The sequence below is a fragment of the Alligator mississippiensis genome, chromosome 4 (assembly GCF_030867095.1).
Source record: "Alligator mississippiensis isolate rAllMis1 chromosome 4, rAllMis1, whole genome shotgun sequence".
Taxonomy (NCBI): domain Eukaryota; kingdom Metazoa; phylum Chordata; order Crocodylia; family Alligatoridae; genus Alligator; species Alligator mississippiensis.
The window spans coordinates 90958029-90973075 of NC_081827.1; the positions used below are offsets into that span (position 1 = coordinate 90958029).

General features: G+C 42.8%; 3 protein-coding genes across 3 annotated transcripts; 1 reads left to right on the forward strand and 2 right to left on the reverse strand.

The window, feature by feature from the left end:
- The first annotated feature begins 2434 nt into the window (after nt 1-2434).
- On the forward strand, nt 2435-2941 carry LOC102565132 (histone H2B 1/2/3/4/6). The gene has a single exon (XM_006268049.3). The coding sequence runs from the start codon at nt 2481-2483 to the stop codon at nt 2859-2861; it is 381 nt and encodes a 126-aa protein (XP_006268111.1). The 5' UTR covers nt 2435-2480; the 3' UTR covers nt 2862-2941.
- A 957-nt stretch (nt 2942-3898) lies between these two features.
- LOC132250107 (histone H1) lies at nt 3899-5405 on the reverse strand. The gene has a single exon (XM_059726305.1). The coding sequence runs from the start codon at nt 5374-5376 to the stop codon at nt 4717-4719; it is 660 nt and encodes a 219-aa protein (XP_059582288.1). The 5' UTR covers nt 5377-5405; the 3' UTR covers nt 3899-4716.
- Nucleotides 5406-6863: 1458 nt separating this feature from the next.
- LOC102565605 (histone H2A-IV) lies at nt 6864-15009 on the reverse strand. Its single transcript, XM_019480946.2, has one exon. It carries the CDS (start codon nt 8101-8103, stop codon nt 7714-7716), a length of 390 nt encoding a protein of 129 aa, XP_019336491.2. The 5' UTR covers nt 8104-15009; the 3' UTR covers nt 6864-7713.
- Between the last annotated feature and the right edge of the window lie 38 nt (nt 15010-15047).

A 15047-nucleotide genomic window follows, 5' to 3' on the forward strand; every position in this document is an offset into this window, starting at 1 on the left:
TTGTTCAAGAAGGGTTTGCCATCTCTTCTTCCCACTTGTCAAGCAGATCCAAAATTTCAGTAAGGAGCCAGGGAATGTGTGACCCATAGCTGGTATAAGTCTGCCATTATATCAGTGGTATCGTGCCAAGGCATAAAGCCCTGGAACTATGAAACCACAAATAGACTGTTCCTGACCATTATTAAAACATATACATCAAATTAATTGAGCAGTAGGTAAATAGAAATGTTGGTCCTAAGGGTAATGAAAAGCAGTGTGGGAGGATTTCTGAGCTAGTTCAAAAAGCTATATATCCACACAATCTTATTCTTAATTAATTTGTATCAAAATGAACTTTGCCTGCTTTCAGAGTTCTATCAATCAGTTCATTCAGACTTAATTACTTTCAGAGTTCTCACTATCAGTTAATAAAATCAGCTAGATGCAATTTTAAAATAGCTGTATTTTATTTTTGTATCATCAGCACTACTTTTATTTCAATAACAGATTTGTATTAGCAATTTTCAAAGATCTTAAGTCAAAATGTATGTAACATTTGGAGAGAATTCAGAAGAGGGCAATAAAAATAGGGGAATGGGGCACATGACTTATGAGGAGAGGCTGAGGGAACTTGAATTATTTAATCTGCAAAAGAGAAGACTGAAGGGGATTTGATAGCAGCCTTTAACTACCCAAAGGGGGATCCAAAGAGGATGAAGCTAGATTGTTCTCAGTCATGGTAGACGACAGGACAAGGAGCAATGGTCTCAAGTTGAAGCAAGGGAAGCTTAGGTTAGATATTAGGAAGAATTTTCTCACTAAGAGAGTGGTGAAGCAATAGAACAGGTTGCCTAGACAAACTGTGGAATCTCTATCCTCCAAGGTTTTTAAGGCCCAAGTTGACTGAGCCCTGTCTGGGATGATCTACTTGGAGCTGGTGCTACTGTGAGCAGGGGGCTGGACTAGATGACTTCCTAAGGTCCCTTCCAGCCCTAATTTTCTGATTCTGTGTCACACCCAGTATGCACAAACACAAGCACATGCAAAGTGTTGTAGGACTAAATAGGTAAACATAGAACAAAAGAAAAAAAGAATTTTCCTCGTGATCATTTCTATTTAAGTGAATGGGAATGTGTGTAATTAAGCATAAGACTAAGTAAGAATGAGCTCTTTTCAGGACTAGAAGTGAAATTGCAATACCAGTGAACTCAGTACCAAAAATCACTTGGACATTAAAAAGGCCAGATTTCATTCCAAGTCTTTGGTTTATCTTTGTCTTGCATGATCCCTGTGCCTAGATTACTTTCATTTCAGTACCAAGATCACATAATTCCTCTCATAATGGGTTTCCATACCTATTGCATCTGAAACATATCTGCATCAATGTTGATATATTATGGTTTGCATAGACCTGCCACCACTTCTATTCATCATACATTTTGAAAGAAAAATTGTGTTTTTCTTCCCTTCTCAGGCACCACCAACAATAACAATTATCTCAGAGCCCAAATTATTTTTACTGTACTTGTACTACTCCACCTTTACTTTTTAACCCAATTATAATTTGGAAATCCCATGAGCCTTCAAAGATTTATACAGGTATAACACAGGCCATAGTTTTTGACCGACAGGTTTATATTGATGTGTGATGTGAACAATAAAATTAAACATACATTTGGATGATGGGGGCTGTTCAGGACAGAGTAGGAGAGAAAAGATCCACTAAGTGAACTGGATTAATTTAACCTGGAAACAACTGATAGCAATTATGAAATTGTATATGTCCATTTCCCCCCTCCCCACCACCATTTTTGTCATGATTAATCATTGTATCTTCATTTACAAAGTCTCTCTCAACCCTATCCTTACAGCTTTGCCCCCCTAAACATAACCTTTTTCTTAAAATAAAATAAAATAAAATAAAATAAGGCAATCATTTATACTAATTTGCGGTAAAATTACTGTAGTATTTTCCTTCAACCCAGGAGAAAAATCATTCTTATGTTATGGTTGGGCATATACTTGTTATTTTTAATATATATACAAAACCAGTATTTTCCCCAGTTAGATAACAATGCGAGAGGCAGGTGCTCCTGATCCTGGAGGATCGACACTATCTTTCTAACGGAATTTATGCCCCCGCTCGGCAGTTAAAAGGTTATAAACTACTCTAGAATCTCTAGTTTTGAAGGTTGCAATAACTTACTGAAGGGACGGCAAGTTTAGAAGTAAAACGATTGTAACCAATGTAATCGTATAGTGTTTGGCAACTATTTTCTGATTGGTTAAAATTGAATTCGCACTTTTAGCCAATGGCGCATTGGTATTTGAAGGTGACCAATTAGGAAGAAGTGCATGAATGACGCACTGAAGAACTTGTAGCAAATAAGAATGAAAAGCACAGAAGGTACTGATTTGCATAGGTCCCCTATAAATAGAGGGGAGTTGGCCATGCGTTTTACTATTGTTCTTGACTTGCTCCGAGGGGGGGGGTTAGCAACATGCCTGAGCCCGCCAAGTCCGCCCCCGCTGCCAAGAAGGGCTCGAAAAAAGCTGTGACCAAAACCCAGAAAAAAGGCGACAAGAAGCGCAAGAAGAGCAGGAAGGAGAGCTACTCCATCTACGTGTACAAGGTGCTGAAGCAGGTGCACCCGGACACCGGCATCTCGTCCAAAGCCATGGGCATCATGAACTCCTTCGTCAACGACATCTTCGAGCGCATCGCCGGGGAGGCGTCCCGCCTGGCGCACTACAACAAGCGCTCGACCATCACGTCCCGGGAGATCCAGACCGCCGTGCGCCTGCTGCTGCCCGGGGAGCTGGCCAAGCACGCCGTGTCCGAGGGCACCAAGGCTGTCACCAAGTACACCAGCTCCAAGTAAACGGGCTCGAGTCGCTTTGGACTAAAACCCAAAGGCTCTTTTAAGAGCCACCCATATTTTCAGTAAAGGAGCTTTATTGCTCTCTTGTTTCTATATTCGTGGGGCAAAGGGTATGTAGAAAAAACTTTTTTTTTAAACTTTAGCTTAAGGCTGTGCTATTCTTTGTACGTGGCACTAGCTAAATCCAACGGGGAAAGGGAAATCAAAGTAGTCCATGCTTTTAAAAAAGAAGTTAGGCTTTCCATATTTAATCACATAGTTTAAGTGTCAAGCTCTGAACAGTCACGTGAGCTGTTTAGAGTACCTGAAAATCAAATTGTCACGTTCTTTCATAGTTTCATAGATGTTAGGGTCGGAAGGGACCTATTAAATCATCGAGTGAGACCCCCTGCCCTGGGCAGGAATGAGCGCTGGGGTCAGATGACCCCAGCCAGGTATCCGTCCAATCTCCTTTTAAACACCTCCACCTCCCTTGGAAGCTTATTCCATATTTTGGCAACCCGCACTGTAAATAATTTTTTCCTGATGTCCAATCTGATTTTGCTCTCTTCTAGTTTTCTTTGTTACCTTGCAAGTCTTTGGGGATTCTGTTGAACTTTTTGGGTTGTTCAGGTGACCCGGTCACTGATCAAGGGAGTCTATTTGTATTCCGAGCCCTACACACTACCTATATTTAAGTCCCGTGTCTTATCTTATTCTCATCACTTCCTGAAGAATCACAGCTGCCGAGTAGAAAATAGCTAGCCTTCCCACTGAACACGAGTCCTTCCATTTGCTTCCAGTATTGCTAGTACTAAGCAAGAAGAGAGGAAAGGTTTGAATACAGCGTAACTACAGCTTTCTCGAGACCAGTGTTGCTCAGCTGAATGTTGCCATTCAGAAACCGCGCCTGGAGTCCCACCATGAAAACCAGGCAACTTGTAGTGACCCTGAAACTTTGAGGGGTATTGCTCTTCCCTGATCTGTCATGAGTGTCCCCAGTCCAGCTGAACCTCTTGTGCTCGGATCCATTTCTCCCCCACTCCCCCTACCCCCCCAGTTAATATTGCCGCTACAATGATGGCACTGACGTATGAGCACCATATTCTCCCCTTTGTGAAGGCGACTGTGCCATGTACTAAATCCTTTAGATAATCCGGGTGGCGGCAAAACTCGTCTCCTTTTGAAACGCGACCTAGGCGGCAATAGAAACCGGTCAGGAGCCTACATTCCCAGGGCATGGACAGCTCATATGCACCTCCCGACGGTTGTACGCGAACGAGTGATGATAAAACATAACGTTAGCTAATTGATCTGTAGAATAAGTGCTTGATTTCAAATGATTGTGCACTGAAAGGCCCGGAGGGTTAGACACAGGGCGGCAGTCTGACCAATCCCTGCGCAGCGCGGGCTTTTCAAAGTTTCCAACTGTTTGAATGCCATTTCCAGCCGCCAGTCAGCAGCGGGATCGCTTCTCGCTGTGCCTGGGGCCTGGCCCCCGCCCCGCGGACGTGGGGCCAACACAAGTCCAGCTGTTGCAGCCCCACCACGACTGGTAAAGGAAGTCAGATCGCGTTTCGCAAGTCATCATGTGCTTGCTGTTTGGGGATTTATAGCCTTGACTGTTACTTGCAAGTGCTGCAGGCGCGGGAACGCACGGCGGCACCGGGACCTGGCAGACCCCAGGGGCAAAACCCGGCTGGGCTAGTTTTAAACGTGCGCTACGTGTAGACTCACCGCCTCGCCCCGGGCACTAGGGGGCCGGCGGCACCCGCTACTGGTGCTGTGAGGAATAGTGTTTCAGCTCCTTTTAGGAAAGGGTGGGTGGCTCTTAAAAGAGCCGTTGGGTTTGCATGAATAATCGTCGGTAGCCGCTTTACTTCTTCTTGGGCGCCGCCTTCTTGGCCTTGGCTGCCTTGGGCTTGCTGGGCTTGGGCTTGGCAGCCTTGGGCTTCACCGCCTTGGCCTTGGCCGGGCTCTTGGCGGCCCGCTTGGGCTTGGCCGCCTTGGCCTTCCTGGGGCTCTTGGCCGCGCTCTTCTTGGCCGCCGCGGCCGCCGGCTTCTTGGCTTTCTTGGGGCTCTTCTTCACGGCCGCCGCCTTCTTGGGCTTCTTGGCCGCGCTGGCCGGCTTCTTGGCCGCCGCCTTCTTGGGCTTGGCCACCGTTGTCTTCTTTTTCGTTGCTTTCTCTTTGGTTTCACCCGGCTTCTTATTCAGCTTGAAGGAGCCCGAGGCGCCGGTGCCCTTGGTCTGCACCAGGGTGCCCTTGTTCACCAGGCTCCGGAGCCCCAGCTTGATGCGGCTGTTGTTCTTCTCCACATCGTAGCCGCCGGCTGCCAGCGCCTTCTTCAGGGCGGCCAGCGACAGCCCCTTGCGCTCCTTGGAGGCGGACACGGCCTGGGTGATCAGCTCGGTCACGCTGGGCCCCGCGGGCTTGCGGGCTTTGGAGCCGCCCGCCGCCTTCTTCGGCTTCTTGGCGGAGGCTTTCGCCCCAGGTGCAGAGACAGCAGGAGCGGCAACAGGCGCGGTCTCCGACATAGTGGCGGACGTCCTCCACGAATCAGAAGAAAACAATTGGGCTAGCGCAAGTCAGATGCCTGGTATTTATAGAGACGAGCTGCTCCGTGATTGGTGCGTTAAAGAGCCCGCCCAGCTGCAAGGCAGAAAGGACTCTTCTCTCCGCTCAGTTTGTGTTTCTTAGGAGTCAAAAAAGTGTATTTTTTAGAGAATAGATCCGGTGGAATCACCCCATTTTAAATCAGGATGAAGAAGAAAGACTGCTTTTTCATCCGGTAAAGTTTCCCGGCGGGGAAATAAAAGGCGAGTTAAAAAAGAGTGAATAAACGCTGAGTCCTGGACCTGGAGAGACCTCGGGAAATAGAAACTTTTGTTTTTCCTTCTAAATAAAAACTTCATAGTGCAAAAAAATACCTCCAAAGCCACCAAATCTTATTCTTGAAAGGGTCTCCTTTAAATCACAGCTGAAAACCAGGTGTTTGAACCCTTATTTTCATCACAAAATGATTTCAAAGGGAAGGAAGTAACACAAGTTCGTCCCTGAGCGTTGACTATGGATTAGAAATTAGCCTCTTTGACCAAAATCCTTTACCTCTTAAAACAATGTAATTAAGCGAAATTCGTGCCTGTTGTAACAGCATACTGTGCAATTTAAAGTCCTGCGAGGACCATTTTGTGTCCCGGGAAGAAATGTTATTATCACGTACTGTTTGTTACTTTGTGTACAATGCAGAGAGGGTTGGTTACATAGTGCTGTGTTGCAGAAAGGGTGATTGTTCTTGTTAAAAGATAAAGTTATGAAGACGTTATGTGGAAGAAATATTAGCGAGGTTTTCCTGTTAACTAAGAAGAAAACATTAATATTTACTGATATCACACTATGTTTTTGATTGCATCTATACCCAGTGTGGGAAATTATGAGTCATTGTCTAAAACGGGCATGGCTGGTTCTAAGGACTTCCCATGCTTGTCTGCTAAAAACTTTGTCACTGATATTTCTGGGTAGGTTTTAGGATTAAAATACTCTTAAGAGTAAAGGATCCCTAGATCACTCAAAAATATGTTAAATAGAAATAGCTTAATCACACAAAGCTATTGTTCTTACTCATTTTTTAAGCACATTCCTGCATCAGCACGAGATGGGAAGGCTTTATAATGAAGCTTTATAAGCCAAAAGGGACCAACACTATATCAGAATATTTCATGACATCTCATGAGGAAGGAATATACATTTCTTTAGATGATGAAATCGGAGTCAGTAATAGTTAAGCTACACCCCATAATAAAAGATGACTCCAATGATCTGAATGAATGACTTTTTTTTCCCTTCCTAATATTGTAAGTGTTTCCTTATGGTAGTAAGCACACATTTATATTGATGAAAGCATAATTTAAAAGCCTTTTGAGTCTTTTTTCCTTCTGTACCACTAGTGAACACGTTAACCTGCGTCACATGCACCATCTAATAATCATTACTGGAGATGGCTCATGGTAATAATATCCCATTGACCAAGCAGTGGTATCTTCAGCCACCCCACAGATCTGGAATCTGGATACGCTCAGAACACAAGCAATAAGGACAGCACCACCTGATCAATGCATTTGAAACTGGCTATTTTAGAAGGTGTTTAATGAGGTGGAAAATACCAGGGGTTTTGTTTAAAAAATAAAAACCAAAATGGTATGTTGTTTGGTTTTAAAACTAGTTCTGTAGCCTAAAATGATGGAGGGATGAGGTACAGTTGGTAGCTTGTCACAGATACTCAGTTTCCTGGTCAAGAGAATACATGTACTGTATCATATATAGGGGTGTAGGGTGCAGCAGTGTTGGTCTGAGGACACAGGCAGACAAGGTGCTTTGGGTAAATCAGGTATCTTTTATTAGGTCAAGTCAAATACTTGGGAAAATTCTTCTTCCATGCACAAACGCCCTTTGTCAGGTTCAGAAACTGCCTGCAGATGATAAGCGCCTATATATCTTGTATAGGTACAGATCACTCAGGCTTTTTCACCCCATTTCGTATTTTTCTACAGGCTACCCAACATTATACGTCTGCCTTCTTTTGACATGCTCAATTTTTGTAGACGTAGAGGGGAAGCACTAATACCTCTAATTATTTCTGTCCTTCCCCTTCCCCCAAAAAGCTCATTACTGAACATCCTGATAAAGGGTAAAACTGGCAAGTGTCCTAATGTTACTATCAGGAAAAATACCCTGCGGATCAGAAAAGCCCTTCCCTTCCTGTTCCTAAGCATGACATTCAGCTCTTCCCTGCGACATGGTGGGTGGCTCTGAAAAGAGCCGTTGGGTTCTGTTTAGCGGCTGAAAGGACGGATCCTGCCTCTTAACGGCTGGATTTACTTGGCCTTGGCCTTGTGGCTCTCGGTCTTCTTGGGCAGCAGCACGGCCTGGATGTTGGGCAGGACGCCGCCCTGCGCGATCGTCACTTTGCCCAGCAGCCTGTTGAGCTCCTCGTCGTTGCGGATGGCCAGCTGCAGGTGGCGGGGGATGATGCGCGTCTTCTTGTTGTCCCGCGCCGCGTTGTCCGCCAGCTCCAGGATCTCGGCCGTCAGGTACTCCAGCACGGCCACCAGGTAGACCGGGGCCCCGGCTCCGACCCGCTCCGCGTAGTGGCCCTTGCGCAGGAGGCGGTGCACGCGGCCCACCGGGAACTGCAGCCCAGCCCGCGAGGAGCGAGACTTGGCCTTGGCCCGCGCCTTCCCGCCCTGCTTGCAGCGGCCCGACATCACGACTCCGCTAGAACCTGGCACCGCCCAAACAAGCGCCGAGAACGCGTAACCCCGCCCCCAGCCCTGCCCTTTTATCCTTTTTGCCCGGACTGGGAAAGTGAATTGTGATTGGCTAAACAAACGCCCTTCCTCTGTACAACCAATCGCGATGCGGATCTAAATCTGACCAATGTCGAGGCAGGAGCGTCTTTCACTCCCTGTCCCTCTTCACTTTTCGAAGACGGCCCCGATCCTATTAAACTTCTTTTCAGCTCTTTCTACTGTTTCTTCACCTCGCTTTGCAAAGCGCCTCCTTTTTCTCTTCCAGTACGTACTTCAACATTTTCCAGCAGCTGCATGTGAAAAATCCCTCCGTCTCTAAAGAGACTACCATTTACAGATATCTAATTACATTTAAAGAATGCCCCACTCTATTTAAATCCAAAAGGGAAAGAATTGCTTTATCCAATCCTATCTGAATCTTACCACAGATCATTGCTTGCTTTCAATGTTCTGCCTGTCCCACAGACAGAGTAATGATGGTCTTGAATGTCCTGCTGAAAGAACCAAGGGTTGCCAGTTACAGAGGTGCTTTCAGGAAAAGCAAGGCTAAAAGGGGAGAGGGAAAAAGACACTATATCCAAATATACACAATCGAAACCTCTCCTTATCTTCAAAAGGGGAGAGGGAAAAGACACTATCCACATATGCACAGTCAAAATGTTTATGTATCTTCTAGTGAAAATATTATACTGTAACTCAGAAAAAAGAAAAAAAAATTCTTCTTAAAATAGCTAGTTTCACTCTCTTCAGGAGTGGAAATGGTTTTATTTAGCTTCAGCTAAAATATCCAGAAACTAAATAAAAAAATCAAGTAGTGTTTGAAAAGCTGAAAATTAAATAAGGGATATTAAAAATACCCTTGCACTGGTAAAATGCAGAGGAGAAAATTTAAAATATCAAACAGAATATTAACATTTTATTCTGGAAACAAATTTTTTCAGATTAAATATTGAATTAAGTCAAGTATTACCTAAGTGTTATTCTTTAGGATATTCTGGAGATTATGTTACTGGTAGTCTAGTTGAAAAACAGTTTATTTTAAAAGTACATTGATCACCTTCAGTGGGATTTCTCCCAGTCTCTTCCTATCACAAAAGAGAACAGGTTTAAGACCATCCTGACAGCAACCAACCATTTTACCTCAAATCACTTAGAAGGATCTGACCAGGATATGGGAGCCATCACTACACCTCCCTGAGTATGGTGGATATGTGTATACTTGGAGCTATTTCACAAGGAGCAGGGGGACTCTTCTTCCAAACCCTGCAACAGCAGCCGTTACATTCAGGTAGGTGAGAACAAACTGAGAAGATTTAAAGTGTAGCAAAACAAGCTCCACCACTAACACCCTTCATCTCAAACTGAAGTAGGAGCAGCTTTGCTACATTTGTATTGTCCCTAGCCTATCCAGACATAAGTATTAGTGTCTATCAGCTGCTGCTTGCTCGGGATCAGCAGCTCCCTTTTTGAAATGTCTTCATTTTTCAAATGCCTCCAAATATATGTGTATCCATACCCCTACTTTCAGTATGTCCCATCTCACCATAGATAACAAATCCTCACCTGAATTTAAATTGTAAGCTAGCTTGGATATGTGTATTGTCTCAGGACAACATAGAGTCACATCACTATGAATACTGAACTAACCAAAACCTGCAGTGACCGTTGGGAAAAATGTTGCTCTGGGCTTAGCATAACTGGAACATGACCTGACTGAAACTATGTGCCACTAGCATATATACTTGAAATAATAATACATGATTTGCAGTTTCTTCCAGGCCTGAAAGCTATTCAGTTAGCTTGGACAGGAATCCTAGGGGGGTGGAAGAAGGTAACCTGTACTCTAAATAGATCTGTAAATTAAATTTGCCGTGGAACTCTCAAAGCAGAAGCCACCTTCAGAATTAAACCAAAGCTCTAATTAGGTTTATTCCCATCCTTGTCTCTTTGTAAACTAAAACTAAAGGGCGTCAAGAATTATGCTCTATCAAGACCAGGTTTCCTCCAGCCAGAAATCAGTAATAAAATTAAAGGGGAATATTGCATATGTTGTTTAAAACAGATGATGATGAGTTTATTACCAACTATCATGTATGAAGCAGTAGACTGAGATCGGGGTCCTTTCTTCCCATTTTTTTTTAATATCAAAAGCAATGTCCCCCACTCTTCCACTACCACCACCACCCTTAGATGCTAAGCTGCCTACATATGAGCAAACAGAACCAGTCATTAGACTCCTCCTCCTAACAGAATTTGCTGGGGAGTAGTAACTAGTGTCAAGTAGGAATTTTTTTCCCCATTGGATGGAAAATCCCATTCCCACTGAGCATGAGGCATGACCTCTCTTCTCACAAGCAGACCCACCTTCCATGATCCACACTTCACTCATCTGTTAGACAGACTCTCACCATGTATATTCCTCTGAGCCACTGCATTAAGTCCATTTGCAAGCTGACGCTTGAGCTGCCATTTTCTATGCACTTTTTAAGCACAGTAATTCACAAGGAGCACTTGCATCGTTTTCACAGAGACTTGCAGTGATTGCCTCCAGGCAGAGCTTGTCCTCACTGGAACTTCCAAAGCTTAGAATGCCTGGTCCCTCCTTACTGAACTACCCATGCTTCAACTGAAATCAGGAAAAACACCCAAACTGTTGTTCTAGAAAAGAAGCACCTAGTGGCAGGATGTTATCAGAAAGTGGTTTTCAGCCTTGAAACTCACTTTCATCCCACAGCCACAAACTTTTGATCATTTTGGTATACTTCAAAGCATTTTTTTACAAGTTTTTTAACATTTTTGAACAGCTGGGGAGACATATTATGGACAAGAAATTTTGATTGGTAATGTACCAGTTAACTTCGGAATAGTAGGATTGGGAAAAGGGACAGAAATGTGCTATTGTCCAGTGTTTCATCTTGAATTCTAGAACTCATGGCAAGAGACAATTAGAACTCAGGATAGACCTTTTGTTATAGGTACTTCATTTCAATCTAAAAATCAATCAAGTTGGATCAAGTGGAACAAATATATGCCTACGTACACATTCCATTCAATTGTAGCTTAACATAAACCAATAAAAGAGCTCTCTCTCTAGAAAAGATTTCTATTACCAGGTCACACTGGATTCTGGAGATCAGTTGTGTTAGACTTTTCATCAAAAGCAGTGTTTCTCTGCCATTTTAGACTAGAGGCACTCCCCAGAAAATGCCAGCTCTTAGCTACTATCATTCTTTTTTCTTCTTTTTTTTTTTTTTTTTTTACACTGTAGAAACAGTTTCTCTGTTACAAAGTCCTCAGAAGTGTTCCAAAGTCTTTTTGATACTATGGATTCCTATTTAAAATCTCTCGGTTTACCTTGTGAATCATGTGTAGGTGTTTTGCATCCCTAACAGGTAATACTGAACTGCTACTTTAAATAACTTCAAGGCACACTGGACAAAAACAAATAATCACTGATCTATGGAAATAAAGTCAAACTTCCTGATTTCAGAATGAGCTTCCTATGTGGAACTTTTCAAATCATGGTGAAAAAAATAGTTCTTATCTTTTTCCAAACAAATGGACCCATGTATTAGGTAGACGCATTCTTCCTGAAGCCCACTCTACATCATCTGCTTTCCAGGCGCAAAGTCAACTTACAAAACCATGTCTATAAATGCTCTTTTAGTGTGGGCCATCATCACATGGCTGCAACCCCACAAAAGAGGTAACCAATTCCTATCCTACTGCAGTTGGACAAAAATAGTGACCCAATGAGATATGGCCAATGAAGAGTGGTGGCCATAGTAGCACATTATCTTTTGGCTATTTCTGAAATTTGCTCACCATCCTTCTTCAGCCTTCCTCAACCCAATACCAGAAATTTTGCACCTAACATGGAAAGGGAGAACAAACAAAAGTCAGAAATAACATTTTATAGAAACACAAAAAATGCCAGGCACTTCATAAAATATGTAGAAGGGACTAGGCACTTGCCCCAAAGAACCATTTAAGTTTAAAACAAAAAGGCAAGGGAGACAGAGTAGCATATAGAGAAGACAAGGAAGGTCAAGCTTTCAAGCTATAGTTCCCAGGAGATTTGAAGTTAATCAGCCACCTATAAAGGAATTTGGATTACAATTTCAATGTTACACGCCTGTCATCTCCAAGAAATGTCACCAACTTCCTTTCACATACTCTACACTCAGCAGAAAAAATCCTTACTCCCAAAAGGGCTCTGGCTTTTATTTCTGCCTAAAATAATAGCAACTCTCTCACAGACTCTAAGCAGGTATAAGTACAATGCTGTCATTACCAGCAGTAGGTTATTCTTGTTAACCTGCTCTTTGAGGAAAACGACGGGAGAAAAATGACATTTTGAAAGGCATGGGAGGTTAAATAAAGAAAGATTATTGCCTAGAAAGACATGTACACAATTTTGAATCTTGCCCGAAAGAAGTGAAGATCCCTGCTCCTGTAATGATTGAGTAAAAAAAGCCTGAAGTAAAAATGGAAGGGTGGCATCATCAAAAAGGCTGGAGAACAGTGAAAATAGTTTCCAGTAGCATCTCTCAAGGGACTTAAGCTAGAGGTCTTTCCCTAGACCTCTGACACTTTGCCAATATTCATCCTCCTCTTTTCATACTCCCAAACCTCCCATTTCTGCTTTCCAATATTCATAAAAAGTGCTCCCTCCACTCCACCAACTACTTGCTCATCCCATTTCTTCCCTATTCCTTTCTGATGGGGCAAGAAATGAATCTAAATGAGTAAATAAGTAAATAAAAATTCACACATAAAAGGTATTTTGACCAGAGACTCTTACAATCAAATAATACACTGCCACTGCACTTATCTCTGATCTAGCACCTCCATCAGCAATATGGTCCACTGGAGCACAGCGACAGAGTAAGGAATGAGGAAACCGAAATTCTACCGTGATTGCCACTGGGCCTACAGACCCCATCACCTCTGTTAGCTTCCCAACCTGAGAAATGGAGACAATTGCTGCCTCCTTTGTAAACTGTACTGTATGTAAAAAAAAAAAGCACAATAGAAAACTATGTATTAAAAGCATCTTGGGAGGGGGGACATGGACACAACAAATACCACCAAATCATTTCACCTACGCAAAACAAAAATCCCCAAAAGGTCCCAAAACAAAACCTACCACAACAAACCAAAGTCACCAGTGCTGTGGAATTGTTGTGATGGAAGGGCATGTATGACAGCCTCCTGGCAGAAGAAAATGACTTCCCTTGTTCCAAAATTAATTGTACTGGTTTTACACAGCAAGCTTTTTGGCAGAAACCAGCTCCTCTTCCACCTCTTGCAAACAATTCTATAGGAGAACAGACAGGAGCACAACTTATTAAAATTTCACACAAGGGGAAAAAAAAGTCAACAAATATCAAACCATCCCAGCCCTACCTACATACTCCCAGGAAAATACTACAGCCTCTCAAGATTTTAAACCAATAGATCCTGTGAACAAAAGCAGCCTTAAGTGCTTAGTACCCAAATGCTTGTCAATGCAAGCACAGAAGCTGCTAATACCCCCATCTAACTTGCTGCACCCCATCTTGCCCACTATCAAGGGTCTGCTATCTTCACTTACATCCCAGTGGCTGCAATCCTATTATTTCTTTCTCCTTCCAATGTCCATCCCCTCCTCCCTGCCCTACCCACCAGTTCTATTCCTTCTCCACACCCACAGGACCACTATTTATCCTCCTCCTTGGTGACATCTGCTACAGGAAGTGGTCCAATAAAGCTTCCTAGCTCCTGTAGTTTTCTTTTAAAGCCCAAGCATGCCTAATTAAATAATTCCTGGCTGGCTTTACTATTACTATGGCTTGCCTCCTCTTTTCTCACCAACTCTAGGACTAAGGATACAGAGGTGGCTGCAAGCCTCAGGCCATCCCAGAAGAAGTGACAGAAGTGGCCTGTCAAAATATACGTAGACCGAAAGGAAAATAAACATTGAGTCAGGGACTTGCATGGAAGTGGGAAGGACAAACATGGAGAGTATGAGAGACCCTTGTAGGACAAAATTATACGCTGCTTACATTTCAAAATCTTCCTACTGTATCATATTGCCTGTAGAAGATGCTGAGAGAACTTTTCCTCTTGTCCAGTTATGTCATTATGTTTCTTGTTATCTTCCTATAAAAGCCTCTTTTATAGGAATACTAATACATGGCTTCATGGACAAGAGAGTTAATAATGACAGATGGATCAATGCATCATGGCTCAAAAATGATATTCTGAGAGAGAAGTGCTAGATTTTTTTTTTTTCTTTCTTAAATCTAGAGATTAGATTCCAAACTCTTATACAGCCAAAAAAAAAAAAAAAAGCTGGGAGGAGGAAGACGCACACCAGATAGCAGCATATACACTGATCAAATAAAGGAACACTTCCATCTGAAAATTACTACTGTTAATAAAAAGCAGTTTAGGGTAGAAAATAATAAACTTAATGTGTGCATGTTTATTTTTAAAATAAAACAACTTAAATTTTGCCACTTATAGGATTTTCTTACTTGCTAGCATTAAACGGGCAATATACTCAGCTGGACTCTTCATAGAATTTGTGCCCAACATTTCCTCAAGTAAAAGTATTTCTGTTTTAAACCATTGATAAATGGATTTCTTCTCTCATTTGAGATGCTGCCTCATCAGTCCTTAGGACAAGTGCAATTAAAATATTGGAGTTAAAGCTTGTTACACAAACAGAGAAGTCTGCAACTAATGTGGCCTCAACATTTCAGTCTTCAAAACTACACAATATACTAGCAAAGGCCGGGGATGAATTGAACAGTTTATGAAAGATGCAAATGCACTGACTTTGTTCATGACTTAAATCTTAAAAAATGTATTTAATTCACAATCTACAGCCCAGTGTTTCTACTGTGAGGCTC

Coding starts and splice junctions, on each gene's coding strand:
- LOC102565605 (XM_019480946.2), bottom strand. CDS start 8,103: ATGTCGGGCCGCTGCAAGCAGGGCGGGAAGGCGCGGGCCAAGGCCAAG.
- LOC132250107 (XM_059726305.1), bottom strand. CDS start 5,376: ATGTCGGAGACCGCGCCTGTTGCCGCTCCTGCTGTCTCTGCACCTGGG.
- LOC102565132 (XM_006268049.3), top strand. CDS start 2,481: ATGCCTGAGCCCGCCAAGTCCGCCCCCGCTGCCAAGAAGGGCTCGAAA.